We start from the raw sequence: 16,437 nt of genomic DNA, 5'->3' as shown, positions 1-16,437 counted from the left end.
GTTTGGAAGAATGGGTGTTGGCATCATTGTGCAAGATTCAAAAGGAAAAGTGTATCCTGCCACCAGCCAATCCTTACGTACACAATTGGAACCTGTGGTGGCAGAAGCAACCGTGACTTTGATTGCAGTGGAATTCAGTTGAAATAGGGCCAGGGTCTACACAAAATTATTTTGGAGCTAGGGTGACTCCTTATAGGTGGTGAATGCTTTAAATGTAGTTGGTCTTAATTATAGCATTTATGGGCAAATAATGGCGGACGTTCTAGCTGTCCTACATATTTTTTGGAGTTGGCAAGTATGTCACATCAAGAGGGGAAAATTTTGTAGCTCATGGTCTCGCAAAAGAGAGGTCAAACATGCACGGATCAGATTTGGGTAGATTGTATTCCGGAGGGTATTCGTGGAATTCTACTATTAGAGGTTCACACTTTGGTTATTTAGAGCTTTTACGCTCTAGTGTCTTCAACCTTTATTAATGAAGTCATAAATATTTATTCAAAAAAGAATAAAAAAAAAGCCTATTAAAAGGTATTGCATTTAATTTTAAAAGTATTTTCATCGGTTTTTAGTTTTCCAAGAGTCTAGAAGGCAGCCAAGAAGGTTGGGTGGTCAATTCACCATATATACAAGGGAATTCTCTGGAACAGTGGATGCCTTTTAAAAGTGGGAAGAGATAGACGACTGTAAGGGTAGTGCTATACTTCCATGCATGGCCCGCAGAGATTGGGGGGGGGGGGGGGGGGGGGGGGGGGCGCATAAGGATGAAAAAAAAATGTTAAAAAAAAAAAAAAAAAATCTAGCCCATTGGCCCTTTCTCAACAAATTAGGTTGGCCCTTACCCAATTAAATTTTTTGCCTTAACCAAATAAACCTAAAAAAAAGCCCTCTACAATCCACAGATTTGTTACAAACATCAAAAGCCGCCATCAAGCACTTAACGGGGTGTCGGTGCCCTTCCAACATAGCCAAACAACTGAAATAAAAATATTTATTATTTAATAAAAAAAAAATTGAAACACGAATACCTCTTCTCTACTCCTCTCCTCCAGATCCTAATTGTTTTGTTAACCGACCCACTGCACACCAAATGCTTTGTTGTGGCCCCTAAGCACACCCACCAACACCATATGTCCACCGCCATTAGGCCCATCACCGCCTCTGGATTCACCATCTTTCTCCCACATAAGAATCAATCGATCAGAGGCGGGCACCGAAATAGAGAACAGAGTCTACAGACCCATCAGCCATCACCCATCGATGCTTAGAGCCGAGGCTTTAACAGCCGACTTGTGCTTCGTCTCTAACATAGCCAACACAATATCGCTTTGTAAGTTCTCAAATCTAAAATCCCTAATATTTTTTTTTTCATTTTTTCCGGTCATATGATGAAGAATTGAAGAAAGAAGAAGAAAAATAAAAGCGTGAATTGGGGAAAACAGAAAACGTGAAGAGGAAGACAAGAAAAGTTTATAAGAGTCTAGAGAAAGAGAACAAGACAAGAAGTCAAGGGACAATAGAAATTTATTGGTGTTTGGCAAGCATTTGTATAATTGTATTCATTGTATTTGCCTTTTTCTCCATCTACTATAGTAGACTAATGGACAAGCAAGTCAAAAAGCGTATGCATTGCTTAGGCAATTTCAAACCTCACACCCACAGTAAAAGAATCAGGAGAAACCAAAAGTTTAAAACCCTACTTTTACTCGTGAACCATGAGATGTTGAGAATAGTGAGAGTGATACTGATTATTTGTGTTAGATTAATTTGTGTTATTGATAAATTATAATAATTTTTAAAGTGGTATTTGAAATTTATGAAAGTTTTAACCCTTTAAAAAAAGGTGTGTAATAGTGAAAGTGAAATCATTGTCAATTTGTCAAATTCTGATTTGTGAGTGAATTTTGTCTCTTTGAATCATGATATTTGTGAATATGGCTTGGAAGTTGGGGATCAGAAAAGTGGTCTAAGCAGAGTTAATGGATTAATTAAAAAAGAAAAAATGGGTAAGGGTGAGAATTATTAAATAACTTAAATGGTTTGTTTAGTGATTATTAAATGCCTTGTGGACGATTTTTTTATTTTTAGTTTTAGTTTTTAGTTTATAGTATTATAAAATTTTGATTTTTGAAATTGTTGATTTACTCTGATTTTTACGACATCGAACAACAATTAATTCACAACACAGAAGTGGAGCAAAACCACTCTATGCAAGTCGCACTTTTTGAGGTTAGTTTTCTAAGCTCAACTCCTAATATAAGTAGTATTGTAATTTGGATATTATGGTTATTAAATATTGAGAATATTGGTTATTATATTTTATAAATCTAAACAATTAATCGCACTTTTTTTTTCTTAGCTCAATTCCTAATATAAGTAGTATTGTAATTTGGATATTATGGTCATTAAATATTGAGAATATTGGTTATTATGTTTTATAAGTCTAAACAATTAATTGGAGAATTTGACACGTGAAAGCTATTATATTCTATTGTTCTTTTTGTGAGTTTGTTAATTGCTAACTTACAAATATTTTTTCTTGCTTTTCTAAAGGCTCCAATATAACTATGTAAATTTATGTGTAGATGATGGACAAGCCAAATACAATACTTGAATTTTTCAAAAGAAAAAATGCACAAAATTCAAATGCCAATGTTGGTGATGCATCATCGCCAACTTCTGATATCGTAGTTTCTGAAATATTTTCTAAAAATCTCGAAGAGTTGATTTCAATAAATTTGGTATTAGTTCGTTGGAGTTTGTTCCTGGATTGCATCGTCAAATATGGGAGTATAATGTTAATCAATGAGATGAAATTCGACGAGCTTACATTAAAGCTAGTCCGTACCAATTAATCCTCCCACAATACCCAAAACGTGGAGATGAAAATCATCTTTGTAGCTTTCAACCTTCGTGGTTCAATCTATTTCGTTTATGGCTTGAATATATGTGCAAAAAAGATGCAGCATATTGTCTACTATGCTTTCTTTAATAAGCCATCTGGGAATCCTATGCAACGTGTATTTACTATAGATGGATTCAAGAGTAGGAAAAAAGTTAGAGATGGAAAAAATTGTGCTTTTCTCAATCATATAGGAAAAGATCCTAATTCATTTCACAGAATTGCTTAGAGTTCATAAGAAGACTTGAAGAACCAGTCTCAACATATACAAAATGTTTTTGAAAATTTCACTTTTGAACAAATTTCAAACAATCGACTGCAATTAAAAGCATCAATTGATGTTGTTCGAGTGCTTGCATTTCAAGGTGTTGCTTTCACAAGTCGGGATGAAAGTGTTGATTCAATGAATCGTGGAAATTTTCTTGAATATTGAATTTGATGGTTTCATATAATGAACAGATTGCTGAAGTGATAGCCCAAGCTCCAAAAAATGCCTCTTATACATCACCAACAATACAAAAAGAAATTTTACATATTTTTTCAACCAAAGTAAGGAGGCAATTCGCAAAGAAATTGGTAATGCAAATTTTTGCATAATTTTTAATGAAGCTCGTGATGAGTCAATGAAAGAGCAAAATGCTATAGTTTTAAAATTTGTCAACAAAGATGGTTTTGTGCAGGAACTTTTTTGGGGCTTGTTCATGTCGCTAATACTGTGGCACTAACCCTACAAAAGGGTATATATTTTGTATTGTCGCAACATAAGTTAGCCATTGAAAATATTCATGGGCAAGGATATGACGACGCAAGTAACATGCGAGGTGGGTGGAATGGGTTGCAAGCTTTGGTTTCAAATGATCGTCCATATCCCTACTACATTCATTGTTTCGCACATCGTTGGCAATTGGCATTAGTGGTGGCGTCAAAAGAAGTTATTCATGTTCATCAATTTTTCACTAAGTTGAGTTCTATTGTCAATATTGTTTGTGCCTCATGCAATCGATTTGAAGAAGTTATGCATGTTCTGAAATTGCTTACCTGATTGAAATTGATGAGATTGAGAGTGGAAGAGGACTTAATCAAATTAGTACTTTACAACAGGTTGGAGATACTCGTTGGAGTTCTTACTTGAGATCAGTTTCTAGCTTGATCAAAAATTTTAGTCCAACTTGTGAAGTTATTCTTAAAATCATTCATATGGGAACTACTTCTTCCTAACAAGCAGAAGCATATTCAGTTTATCAAGTAATGACTTCATTTGAATTTGTCTTCATCTTGCATCTCATGAAAGAAACGATCCAGATTACTGATTCTATGTCAAGAATTGTAATCAAAATCTCAAGATATTTCAAGTGCCATGCAACTTGTTTCATCCACTAAAACATATATCCAACAATATAGAGATGATAAATGTGATGATTTACTTGCCAATGTGAAGTCATTTTGCGAGAAACGCAATATAGATGTCCAAGATATAAATGTTCATTATGTTGAGAGATGAGATCGAGCTCGCCATCAACAAGCCAACTTTACAATTGAGCAACATTATGGAGTGGATATTTTTTGTGCCTCAACAAATTCTCAATTGCAAGAATTAAATTGATGGTTTAGTGAGCATGCGGTGGAGTTGCTTATTCTCGGCTGAGCTGTTGATCCTTAAGCTGCACGTGAATCTTTTAGAATTGATTATATTCGTCAGTTGGTTAACAAGTTTTATCCGCAAGACTTTTCTAATCTTGAAAATGAACAGATGGAAATAGAACTCAACTGTTATAAGTATAATGTAGTTCAACATTCAAGTTTCCAAGCATTATCAAATATTTCTGAACAGTGCGAATGGTTGGTTAGTACCGGAAAATTAACTATCTACCAACTTGTTTTTCGAGTTATTGTACTTGTACTTACTCTTCCCGTTTCTACCACAACTATATAACGAGCATTTTCAGCAATGAATATTGTCAAAACTAGGCTTCGCAACAAAATTGAAGATGAGTTTCTGATGGATTCTCTAATGGTATACATTGAAAGAGAAGTTAGTACAACAATTACAATAGATTCAATCATAAATGATTTTCAGGATTTAAAAAAACGACGGATTCCATTTTGATAGGTATTTTGGCTGAAAATTGATGTATTATGATGTGACGTCCCACATCGCCTAGGAATGAGGATGTGCTTATATGTATAAATGCACTCTTTATGACACAACGTGTTTTAAAGCCGTGATGGTCATGAACCTATCAGAACTCCGTAGTTAAGCGTGCTTCTGCAAGAGTAATCCCAGGATGGGTGACCTCCTGGGAAGTCTGGTATGGGGAGCCAAAAGCAAACAATATTGTGTCATTGGGAGTGGGTCGTTACATATGAAATACTTATTTTGTATAATTTCTTTCGTTTAATTGTTTATTTTTATTTTTTCAAAAATGCCTTAACCCTGCTCAAAATACTTTCTGGTTCGTCCCTGCATTGCCGGCCTTTTGACATCAATATATTGTAAGTCAATTAACATTCATTGTACGTGTGGATCACGAGAAAGCTATCCACGGATACTTAAAGTCAGAAGCAATGCTTTACTTTGATCTATTCCAGTTTAAAATCGAAGTGTACTTACTACATGAAATGTCGTTTGCGATCAAACTTTTAGCGACGGCTAAAATTTCGTCAGTAATAATCATATATCAACGATCACATTTTCAGGGCGTCGCTAATGTTCTTTAAAAAAAAAAAAAAAAAAAATGGTTATTATTGACGCTTTAAACTGATATTATTTGGTTGCTAAATGCAGGTGAATTTTTTTTTTTTTTTTTAGTTTTTATCTCTTTCATATATTTATAGTTTTTCTATATATATATATTGTAGGTGACACATGTTAATTATATATGCATTTTACCTCTGTTAAACAATAAAGTACTATAATATGAGCCCTGATTGGATTTGTGGACCAAATGTGGATAGTACAAATTTAGTGGTGAATTTAAAAATAAGATAGTATTATAGGTAATGATGGATTTGTATCATTTTTCTTAAATTTATAGGCAACTCCCTTTAATGGATTTAACAATTATAAACTATAAATTTTTAAAGGGAAAATTTCTTACAGTATACATAACCCCTTAAAACTATCATGTCATTGTCAGTGTCCCTTTCAAACTGTCAATTGTGTCAATCTCCTCCAATAAACTACCGAAAAATGCCAATGTCCGATCCCCTAATGAAAAAAATATATATAAAATTACAAAAAGTTATAAAAAAAAAAAAACAAAAAAACAAAAAAAAAAAAAACAAAAAACAAAACATAAAAATAATAAATAAAAAAATAAAAAAAAGGGTTTTTTTTGTTTTTGTTTTTGTTTTTTTTTTTTTAATTTTCAGTTATTTTTTCTTTTTCTTTTTTAAAGAAAATAAAAATAAAAATCGTTGGTTTATTTGTTTTTTCCTTAATTTTTTTAATTTGTTTTTAAAAAGTTATTTTTTACTTTTTACTTTTTATTTTTATGTTTTAATTTTTTTTCCCGAATTTATAAAGACATTTTTTTCTTTTTGTTGGTCTTAAGAGAGACATGGACATATTTTGGTAATTTGAGGGGAGACATTGACACAATTGATAATTTGGGAGGGACATTAATAATTGAGTGATAGTTTGAGGAGAATATAAATACTTTTTCCATTCCTAAATAACCTGCATACAGAAAAAACTTGCATGTTTATTACTTTCAATACAAGGAGAATAGATATTTTTTTTTGTTTAGACTTTGTTTGAAGTATTTCTATTTCAGTCATGGAAAACCACAAAGTCTTCTACAAATTACAAGACAGAAGTTTCCGCTAAAGAAGATTGAGTTCTTCCATTAGTCGTATCTTAACTTCTTTTATTGAATGAAATTAATAGGGAAAAAGACAAAAAGATTAAAAAATAAAATAAAAAAAGATTAGAAATATAATTACAAATTGATACGCCATCATACGGAGCTAGTTTCAGAAACATATTAAAAAATATTAAATATTATCAAGCTATAAAATATTATTTGTTAAACTTCCATTTTTATGACTGATCCCTCCGTTAGCTTGTCATTTTTATTATATATTTTCTCAAATCCTAGGCTTGTTATGTTAAAACGAGTAATGCTACAAGTATGACATTTAATAGCGATTTTCAAAGTTACATGCATAGCATTATTATGACAAAACATATATATATATATATATAAAAAAAAAAAAAAACTGAAATATATATGTAAAACAAAAGAATTGTTGTCTAGTCTTTATTGGAAAAAAAAAAATTAAAAAATTGTTTTGGGAATCATACAATTAATTAATTAATTACTAGTTCTATGGAGTCCCAATTGAGCCATGAAGGTTCAAAATTTGTCTTGGCCTTTTCCATATGTCAGGAAAGATCGATGATTACTCCATCTCATAGGAGTTGCCACCTTTGGATTTGCCGGCAAGACGGCTTTTCAAGAACCCACATAATTTGGCGATATATATATCGCTCTGAAGCAATCAAACGGCCCTCTTTAATTGTGCATAGAGAAAGTTCTTTATTATTAAAATAATGTTGCCTATTTATGCATTGTAAGGCAGCATATATATGTATTACAAGGATAATCTAATTAGAACACAATCATATTCTTGCAATGGCACCTGCTCCAAGTACTCGTAGCTACCAACTGATCTGGGCAACCCCGTTTGCGATTTTCGCACACTTGTTAGCCATAGCAGTGACAACACTTGTGCTTGTTCTCCTCCTACATTTTCGTGAAGGCTTTGCTTTCAAAGCCGACAACAAACAGAAGATTTTCAATGTATGCGTGCACACACACATATATATGAACGATTAATTCCTATATCTTATGCATGTAAACTTAATTCTTTTTTCTTTTTCTTTTTTTGCTTCTTCTTATATACAGTTGCACCCGTTTCTAATGGTGATTGGGCTTATTTTAATTGGAGGAGAAGGTAAGGAAAGCGGCTTTATTCTGTAGAGAAGGAAGAGAGAATTATTTTGGCATCTAAGGGAAGCCCACGAGTTTCTTTTTTTTTTTCGAATTTTATTTTGTTCTTAGTACAAATTCTTATGCAAATTTTGGATTCAGATATATGAAAAAATTCAAAGTTTTATTTTGTTTTTTTCCATAAAACTCACCCGATACAAATTTCAGACACTCAAAGCAACATTCATTTTTGAAATTATATCATACTAATCTGAAAATATGAAATGTGCTATATATATTTAACTTTTTACTGCGCAAATTTCTGTAAAATCGTTTATCATGAGCTTTTCTTTGCCATTGACTCATCCATATATAGTTCTCTTTAAATCTTACAGAAAATACTTTAGAAATATGGCATGATTATCCATGAAGAAGTACTAGTATAAGATATTTTGAATAAAGAGAGATTATTACTTATGGACTGATCAATAAACATGATATGAATTAAGCAGCTATCATGGCATACAAGACAGTCCCTGGTGAAAGGAGCACGCGAAGAGGGGTTCACCTGATATTGCATGCCATAGCTCTTACGGCTGGAATTTTGGGGATTTATATCATTTTTAAATTTCACCATGAGACAGGAACCACGGATATGCAAAGCTCGCATTCCTGGCTGGGCATAATTACCATATCCTTGTACGCTTTGCAGGTAATTATATAACTTTCACTTAAGATAAATATGACTAAAATTCCAATATTAATTATGTTTTCTACTAGAGGTTTCAAGTTTTCTCAATTTCCTTTCTTCCAATAAATTTGCGAGGAATTTAAACCCATATTATATTTCATTAGAGATCCATTACACCTATGGCCCTACAAGATCGGAGGCAACACTCTTTTTAACCTTTAGGAAAAAAAATATTACGCAAGAAAATGATACCAAACACATCTCAATTATTATATGTCATGCAATGGATGCAGATTATATTGCCAAACTACATCAAATCTATGTGTTGGTTTATTTTGTACAAATTATTTTGTTCTTTTCTAAGGTGTGATTGTATAACAACTTTAAACTAAACATTGTATAACAACTTTGAATTTGAAATATCACAAGTATATACTCTGAATGATATGTATATATATACACTAACGATTTGCAGAATAAGAAAAAACAAATAATTATTACTCTATATATATGCAACAATTCGATACTCGGAACTTCTTTTCTATTCGAATAATTTAAGTTTGGGATTTAACAAAACCTGCTCTTCCTGTTGTTCAGTGGGTGTTGGGTTTCTTTACGTATTTCTTCCCGAGGGCAGAAAAGACAGCAAGAGCAACACTCCTTCCTTGGCACACATTTGTTGGGATGGTCATCTTCCTCGTGGCAGTAGTAACTGCTGAGACAGGGTTGGCTCTCTTGATCGGCTCTGCACCGCTCAACAGTGAAGGATACATAATGAACTTTACTGGGCTCTTGATCCTTCTATATGCAATCAGCGTTAGCCTCACTGTCATCCTTCCTCGACGTTATTAACAACACTCGGATCTCAGCAACGTTAATGCAGGACTATCACTTAGAAAGAGATATGGACCATTTGTTACGGACCATTTGTTACGTACCATCCGTGGTTGATTTATCTTGCTAAGGAAATTAAAATGTTCCACTTAATTAATTGGATTCTTTTGATACGCAATAAAGAAACAAACTAGTGGGCTCCCTTGTGAGCTGTCTATGTTAGAAAGGCCCGCCTAGTTTATGATCCATTTGATGGAATCATTGTTTAATTTACTGTTTGTTTATGTCTATATATTATCTTTTTCGTTTGGACTTTAATTGTTTGATCTCCTGTAACCGTTTTCCCGTTACTCGGCTCCCTTGCAAGGTCTCTACATTAATCTAACATTTACAGTACTGAAGGACTGCTACTTTGTCTGTGCTGCTTAGCTTGTCTTCTTAACAATAAGACAATTTCGAGATACACGCAGAAATATCAGTTCGAAACACACAACTGACATTCCTTCAATTCGGATTGGGTAGTTGCAACTTGGATGAGTTTGGATTGTTCTTTAATTGACAGATACAACAATTTAGATTGGGTTTTGGGTCACTATTTCTAAGGATCTAGTGGTAGCGTCTCCTGGATAATTGAGAAATTTTTTCACTTTGTCCTTGAATTTAAAGCGGGGCGTTATCTTCGAGCGGGAGATTTTGAAGATGTATAATTCTTTGCATCTAACATCTCTTCTAGATCAACTCTACTCTTTTGTTTGAAATTGCATGTTTACATAGTCCTCTTCAAAAAGCCTAGCATTTCTAATAAGAAACACTTTATTGTCCTCAGGACTAGAACAAATAACCCTTTGTCCCCTTTGGATATCTGGCAAACAAACATTCTTTTATTTTAGATTTCACTTATCATTCTTTTCTTTCAGCACGTGTTGGACAATCCCAAATGTGGATTTACCTCAAACAAAGCTTTCGACCCATCCACAATTCAATAGGTATCTTGGAAACATATTTGGATGGAACCAAATTTAGCAAGTATGTTGTTGTTTCTAAAGCATATCCTCAAAACGAAAAAAGGCATAGTAACGTAGATCATCATATCTCTTACAATTTCTAAGAGTGTTATATTCCTTCTTTCTGCTATGTTATTTTGTTGGGGAGTCCCCAGTGCAGTATATTAGAATAAAATCTATGCTTTTGACAAATGGTCTTTAAAGTACCCAAGGAAGTATTCTCACCCTTGGTCAGACTGAAGGGCTTTTATATATTCACCTAATTGTTTCTCAGCTTCAGTCCGACACTCTTTGAATCTTTCAAAGGCTTCAGATTTTCAACGTATTAGGTACACATAACCATACCTTGAGTAATCATTAGTAAACATGATGAAATACTCATAACCTCCTAGTGCTTGGACACTCATGGGACCACATATATCAATATGCACTAATTCTAACAAATCTTTGGCTCTATAACCTTCTGTAGAAAAGGATCTCTTGGTCATTTTACCCTATAAACAAGATTCGCACACTAGATAATACTCAGAATTCAATGGGCCCAAGAAGCCATCATTAACCAGTCTTTGGATCCTCTTTAAGTTAATGTGACCAAGACGTGAGTGCCAAACATACGTTTCATTAGTTGAATGAATCTTTATTTTTAATGGCAAAGCACTCTAAGTAGGTACTAAAACATAATTATTGACAGAATATAAACCAGGAGTTATAATATACAAACCATCCACAATAATACGATAACAAAAAATAAATAAATTACCCTTCTTCACTAACACAATATACCTCAAAATAGAGGTATAACGAAAATTACCCAAAAAAGTCACACAAATTAAATTCATGCATATACTAGTTATATATACTAAGTTTGATAATATTAAAACTCTTGAATTAAAATAAAGTTCAATAATTCCATTGGAGTGGATTGGAACCCCTGTCCCATCTCCTAGTGCCAGGTGCATCTCCCCTTCATTCAGTTGCTTGGTTACCTGGAACCTCTACAATGAATTATAGACAGTTAGACATGATTAGTTGTTCCTTAAACAACACACTAGGAATTTGCGGAATCCGCAACTAAACATGTTTCAACTAATAAGGACGATTCATTACCTTGACCTATGGATGTAAGAAACTTAGTTTAGTCGCTCTTTGAGTGCCTTGACTTATCATAGTGGTAACATTTTCCAAATTGTTTGCCTTTTTGTCTTTTTTCTAGCTTTCTTAAACTTCATGCCAAAAACTTCACCAATTTGTTTAACTTGCTTCTTCTTCTTATTGCCTTTTGGCTTAGAAGTAGACGCCTAAGAAATGTTGTCTAAAGCTTTGGTCTTTAGGACGCCTTCCACTACGATTAGCTCATTCATTAGTTCTGCCAATGTGAAATCCCTTTTATTCATGGTCACATTCAACTTGAATTAATTGAAGGACCTATGTGACGACTCATTTTTTTTTGAAAACATACAAATGGATCATCACAATGGCATGACTACCTATCGCTCAGTCAACATATGGTACATGTCCCATAACATGTACCTGATAATTAGAATTACATCTATGTAGCGGATAACAACAATCAATGTGCAATAGAACACATATCATAAGCGAAAATACATCTATATAAACATAACCGTCGTTATACAACAAGAATAGCCATTTAGCTTCTATCTATTTAAGGCTTCAAAAACATATTACTCTATTTACATACCAAAACACTGGCTCTGGTCCTCTAGATCCGCTGTAGCTGCAGCCAAAGTATCATTGTCTGCACGGTTGTAGGGTTAATCACATCCGCACAAGTGAAAAAGTAAGTTCACCAGCTCAGTATAAAACATACTAAGACCTCAATAGTATAATAATCATTGAGTTTTCGTAAAGAATCGACTTTTTCCTTTTATCATACGTTTACTATACCACTACGTTTTGAGGTTATGAAAATCTGTCCCTTGAAAGTAATATCGTAGCTTGTAAAGTAAACACTAATATCTCAAAAAACATGAAAGCATCCTATATAGTTGTGACCATATATAGAAGTTCCAATCATCCCGCCTTGGAAGCTTCTACATATAGACTCATCTACCATATAATACTTTTGCTCGATAGTTCAAACATACGTACACACGGTTACTCCATTTCGGATTCATGCATACACATAAGCCTTGAGCAGGAAAATACTAGCATCTTGCTTAACTATACAAAGACCTTAGCATTACTAAAAAGTGGTCAATATCGTATCTAGGTACATTGAAACTCAGTGCCTTTGATACAACAGTTTGTTCATGCATGCACTTGAGTAAGACTCTAAGATACAAGCACGTCTCTGCTAATGAACAAATGATAGTTCTATACAAAGATATTAGCATCTTCCAATTCTGAGCAATGTAAAAATCCATGTACATTAAAGCTCAATGCATTTTAGAAACAATGAAACAATGACATTTTGTTTAGTTATACAAAGACATTTGCATTTCCGGAAATAGGTAACACCGTGCCTGTAATACCCGGAAAAGACAACCCACTTAAGTTATCAATATGTGCATAAATATAAGACTTAAGAATTGCTCTTAGTTTAATTAAGCTACATAGTTATGCATGTAGAGAATTGGATCACTGAGGTTAGTCGATCGAGCGACTTTCTGGTCGATCGAGCGACTATAGGTCGAAGTCGATCGAGCGACTTTATCTTTGATCGAGCGACTTCGCCTAGTGCAGTGCAGTTTCCGCCAGCTGAGAAAATTGATCTTTCCACCTAATAACTTGGGACCCACACGTGGTACTTGATGCCAAACGATCATGTCCACATTTAGTTAGCCTAGTTAGTCCATTTTGGTTGAAGCCCAACTAGATTTCCTTAGATATCATGCAATCATGGGCCAAGATATGGAATAGTAACCTAGGAGATTTGAGCTAAGAATTTGAGGTGTTGGTTGGCTCAAATCTGGCCATTGGGATGATGATTTGTTGGTTAAATCTCAGCCCTTCAAGAGTACTATATATAGGTTGCATGAGGAGTTGATTTTCATGAAGGAGAAACAAAACTATAGCCAAAACTCTCTCTCACTCTAGTGCTGAAAGAGTAGCACGAAAATCCTGCATTTTCACCCCACTTTCCAGCACCTAGCAAGCCCAATTAAGCTCCAAAAAAACCACCCTCATTCTCCCACAAATCAGTAGTAGAGTGTGAGTGGAAACCACCTTTGTTTTGAGACCAAGAAGCCAAGCTTTGCAAATGGAACTTTCTTGGACAGCAACTCTCCTTCACTCTCTAAGCCATTGAGGAACTTTGGGTGAGTATTTTCTCCCTCAAACTTCTCATAAGATCAAGTAGTTCTATTGCTATTTGAAATCATGACTTGCTCTTGTTTTTAATTATACATGTTATATGAAAAGTTGGCTAGCTTACATGTGAGTATATGTGTAAACATATGGATGAGTATTTACTACATGAGATTAATAATTTAGAATGGGAAAATTGTGTTTTAAAAATGGATCAAGAAATGTAAGTGTGAGAGTAAATATGTTGAGTTTTTGATATATATATATATATATATATTAAGAGAAAAGAGGTGAGCAATATTTAGGTGTGTTATAAGGATGTGAATTAAAGAAGAGTAAAATCATATGTGTGCTTGATTATATGACAATGTATTCTTATTTTTTAAAGTATATTATGTGATGGATAATTCTAGTAGTACAAGAGTTGGTGTGTAAGCATTAAAATAGATAAATAAGAGATCATGTTTAATTCGGTAGCCGTTGCGATTTATAGGAAGAAATATGGTAGTAATAATGATTTCATAAGAATACTTTATTAATTCGCTATCATCATATAATGATTGTTATGCAGTTGTAAAGGAAAATATTTGGAGCAGAAACTAGTAAGTATCTCTATACTTACTGAGGACGAAGCTGGTTGACTTTCCTATAATATTATATTTACTGTTTTATTTACTTGTTTGCGCATGTGATTTTGCATATTTTATTATTTTAATAACCTGTCTAATAACAAGCTGTTGGATCAAGATCCACGGTGGGTATGCGAGGCTTCACATGAGTTCCAAGGTTCTCAGTGAATGAGGAGATACCTGAAAAGATTAATAAATACGAAAACTGGTGTACCAAGGTCACCAGGGAAACCAAGGTTTCCGGGAGCCAAGGCTCCCAAAGATTATAATTAAAAGTTAAGTGAGGAAACCAAGGTTTCAAATAACACGCTAAACGTGCCAAGGCCAACAGAGTAGTGGAAAAAGGGAAATACCTAAAACTCTACACTTAAGACTGTCATTGCTTTATGATTACATTATGTTCATTTTATGTCTATGACTCGCGATCATGGATTATATTCTGTATATACATGTGATTATATGGCCATTGCATTATGTTGCATTAACTAAATAAATCAGCACTCATATTATTATTGGAAACAGCGGACTTACTTTAGTGTTTATGTTGTTTTCTTCTCTTTGTATGGTACTTGTAATGGTTCAGGCTATGAAGAAGAAGAGGATTATCAGGACTATCCCGACACATAGATGGTTCTTGGTTCAGTTTTGTAAGGCTGGATAGCCTATGTTTTGGGACTACCCTGTTATAGTCCATTAGCCTAACTTAAAACAATATTTATAATTCTCCGGTTATATATAGATTTTGGCTTGTATAATTATCTAGCCCTGTGTGGCATGACTGGTATTATTGTCTGTATAATTATGCTGACTGACTCATTATATATATATTTTGAGGTATTTCAGTAGTAGCTCTGAGGTGTCAACCTATTCCCAATTCATATTACATTTATTCCGTTGCCAATAATTACCTCTGATAAGTTAGTAATGTCTTGTGGAAATTCGAAAATTTTCACTGACGCTTTTTGTAAAAGCGGGGCGTTACAGTGCCTAAATACATTGAGGCTTAGTGCCTTTGAATGTCAATTGATCATGCGAGCACTAGAGTAAAACTCTAATATGCAAGCACGTCTCTACTGAAGAACAAATAACGATTTGCCTATCTATACATAGACATTAGCATTTCTAATTCTAGGCAATGTGAACATCTAGGTACATCTAAACTCAATGCTTATAAAACATGCAACCAGTCGATAAAAATATACATATGTTCGTGTCCATTAAAACTCATATGCATACTAATACGTCTAGCATAAAAACTACTATAGAAATCCATAACAGAAACACAATAATGCTCCCAATAAAATACATGCATGCTATTGCAACCAATGTGCCAAAGGGGTAACAGCCAGCCGAGTGGTCTTTTACATAAAACTGCCAAAGGGGATTTCGCATGCCCAGTGGTCTTTTATAAGGTTGTGCCACAGGGGAACCCGCCAGCCCAATGGTCTTTACAAACTATTGCCACAGGGGAAACCAGCCCAATGGCCTTCTACAAACATTGCCAAAGGAGTCGCAGCCCAATGGTCTTTTGTAAACACAATGCCATATGCTCAAAACACTATTTATTTCAGTTTTATGCTCAATGCTTGTGAGTTGTGACAACAATATTTTCTTAAAACAATTTGCAATCCAATATATCCTTTTCTAAATCATAGTTTGCATTATTTAAATCCCAACAACAATAGGAAATCAAATACCTTAAAGCAGTTTGAATAACACCTTTCATTCATGCTTCAATTTCTTTAACATCAATTTCATTAACATCATTGATATTTTTCAACATAATGAGAAACTACTCAAAACATCCAAAAAGCATATAATTAACATATATCGGTTCAGTGATGAAAAACAACATATAATTTGCAATTCTATAGATAAATAAAATGTATAGTTTACACAATGAGTAGAATACTCATCTTGGCTGCGCAGATTACAAGCTTAACTAGGTTTCTAGACAATTTCTCGCAATGTGCCACTGTAAAAATAACATATCACACATTACTTAATATTTCTTTAACACTAGATTAATATTTAGCTCTTAAATTATCAAAGAGCTAACTCATGGAAAACCCATAGAATTTCTAAGGTTCCAAACACATACTCATAAACCATAAATACTAACTAAACCCAAATGACACTAACCCAAAATATTTGCTTAGGGTTAGACATTAAAAGA

At 33.7% G+C, this 16,437-nt stretch overlaps 1 protein-coding gene and 1 long non-coding RNA gene across 3 annotated transcripts; both read left to right on the top strand.

Moving 5' to 3' along the window:
• The first annotated feature begins 872 nt into the window (after window positions 1–872).
• Window positions 873–4,176, top strand: LOC133858858 (uncharacterized). 2 transcript variants are annotated; one of them, XR_009898616.1, is made up of 4 exons: window positions 873–1,327; window positions 2,186–2,226; window positions 3,359–3,475; window positions 3,580–4,176. It is a non-coding gene; the product is annotated as an uncharacterized LOC133858858 (long non-coding RNA). The 2 variants fall into 2 exon arrangements; XR_009898615.1 differs by having other exon boundaries at window positions 3,359–4,176.
• A 3,267-nt stretch (window positions 4,177–7,443) lies between these two features.
• Window positions 7,444–9,676, top strand: LOC133858717 (probable ascorbate-specific transmembrane electron transporter 1). Its single transcript, XM_062294185.1, has 4 exons — window positions 7,444–7,704; window positions 7,810–7,858; window positions 8,346–8,545; window positions 9,122–9,676. Exons 1-4 carry the CDS (start codon window positions 7,537–7,539, stop codon window positions 9,374–9,376), a joined length of 672 nt encoding a protein of 223 aa, XP_062150169.1. The 5' UTR covers window positions 7,444–7,536; the 3' UTR covers window positions 9,377–9,676.
• Window positions 9,677–16,437: the final 6,761 nt, after the last annotated feature.

This window comes from Alnus glutinosa, chromosome 1 (assembly GCF_958979055.1).
Source record: "Alnus glutinosa chromosome 1, dhAlnGlut1.1, whole genome shotgun sequence".
Lineage (NCBI taxonomy): Eukaryota > Viridiplantae > Streptophyta > Magnoliopsida > Fagales > Betulaceae > Alnus > Alnus glutinosa.
Note: the sequence above shows the minus strand (reverse complement) of the source record. Positions and strands in the feature narration are given on the sequence as shown.

Bases quoted from the DNA above. Each gene is read 5' to 3' on its own strand.
- LOC133858717 (XM_062294185.1), top strand. From the start codon at position 7,537: ATGGCACCTGCTCCAAGTACTCGTAGCTACCAACTGATCTGGGCAACC. The intron at 7,705-7,809 runs GTATGCGTGCAC...TCTTATATACAG, and splicing joins ACAAACAGAAGATTTTCAAT to TTGCACCCGTTTCTAATGGT. The intron at 8,546-9,121 runs GTAATTATATAA...CCTGTTGTTCAG, and splicing joins TATCCTTGTACGCTTTGCAG to TGGGTGTTGGGTTTCTTTAC.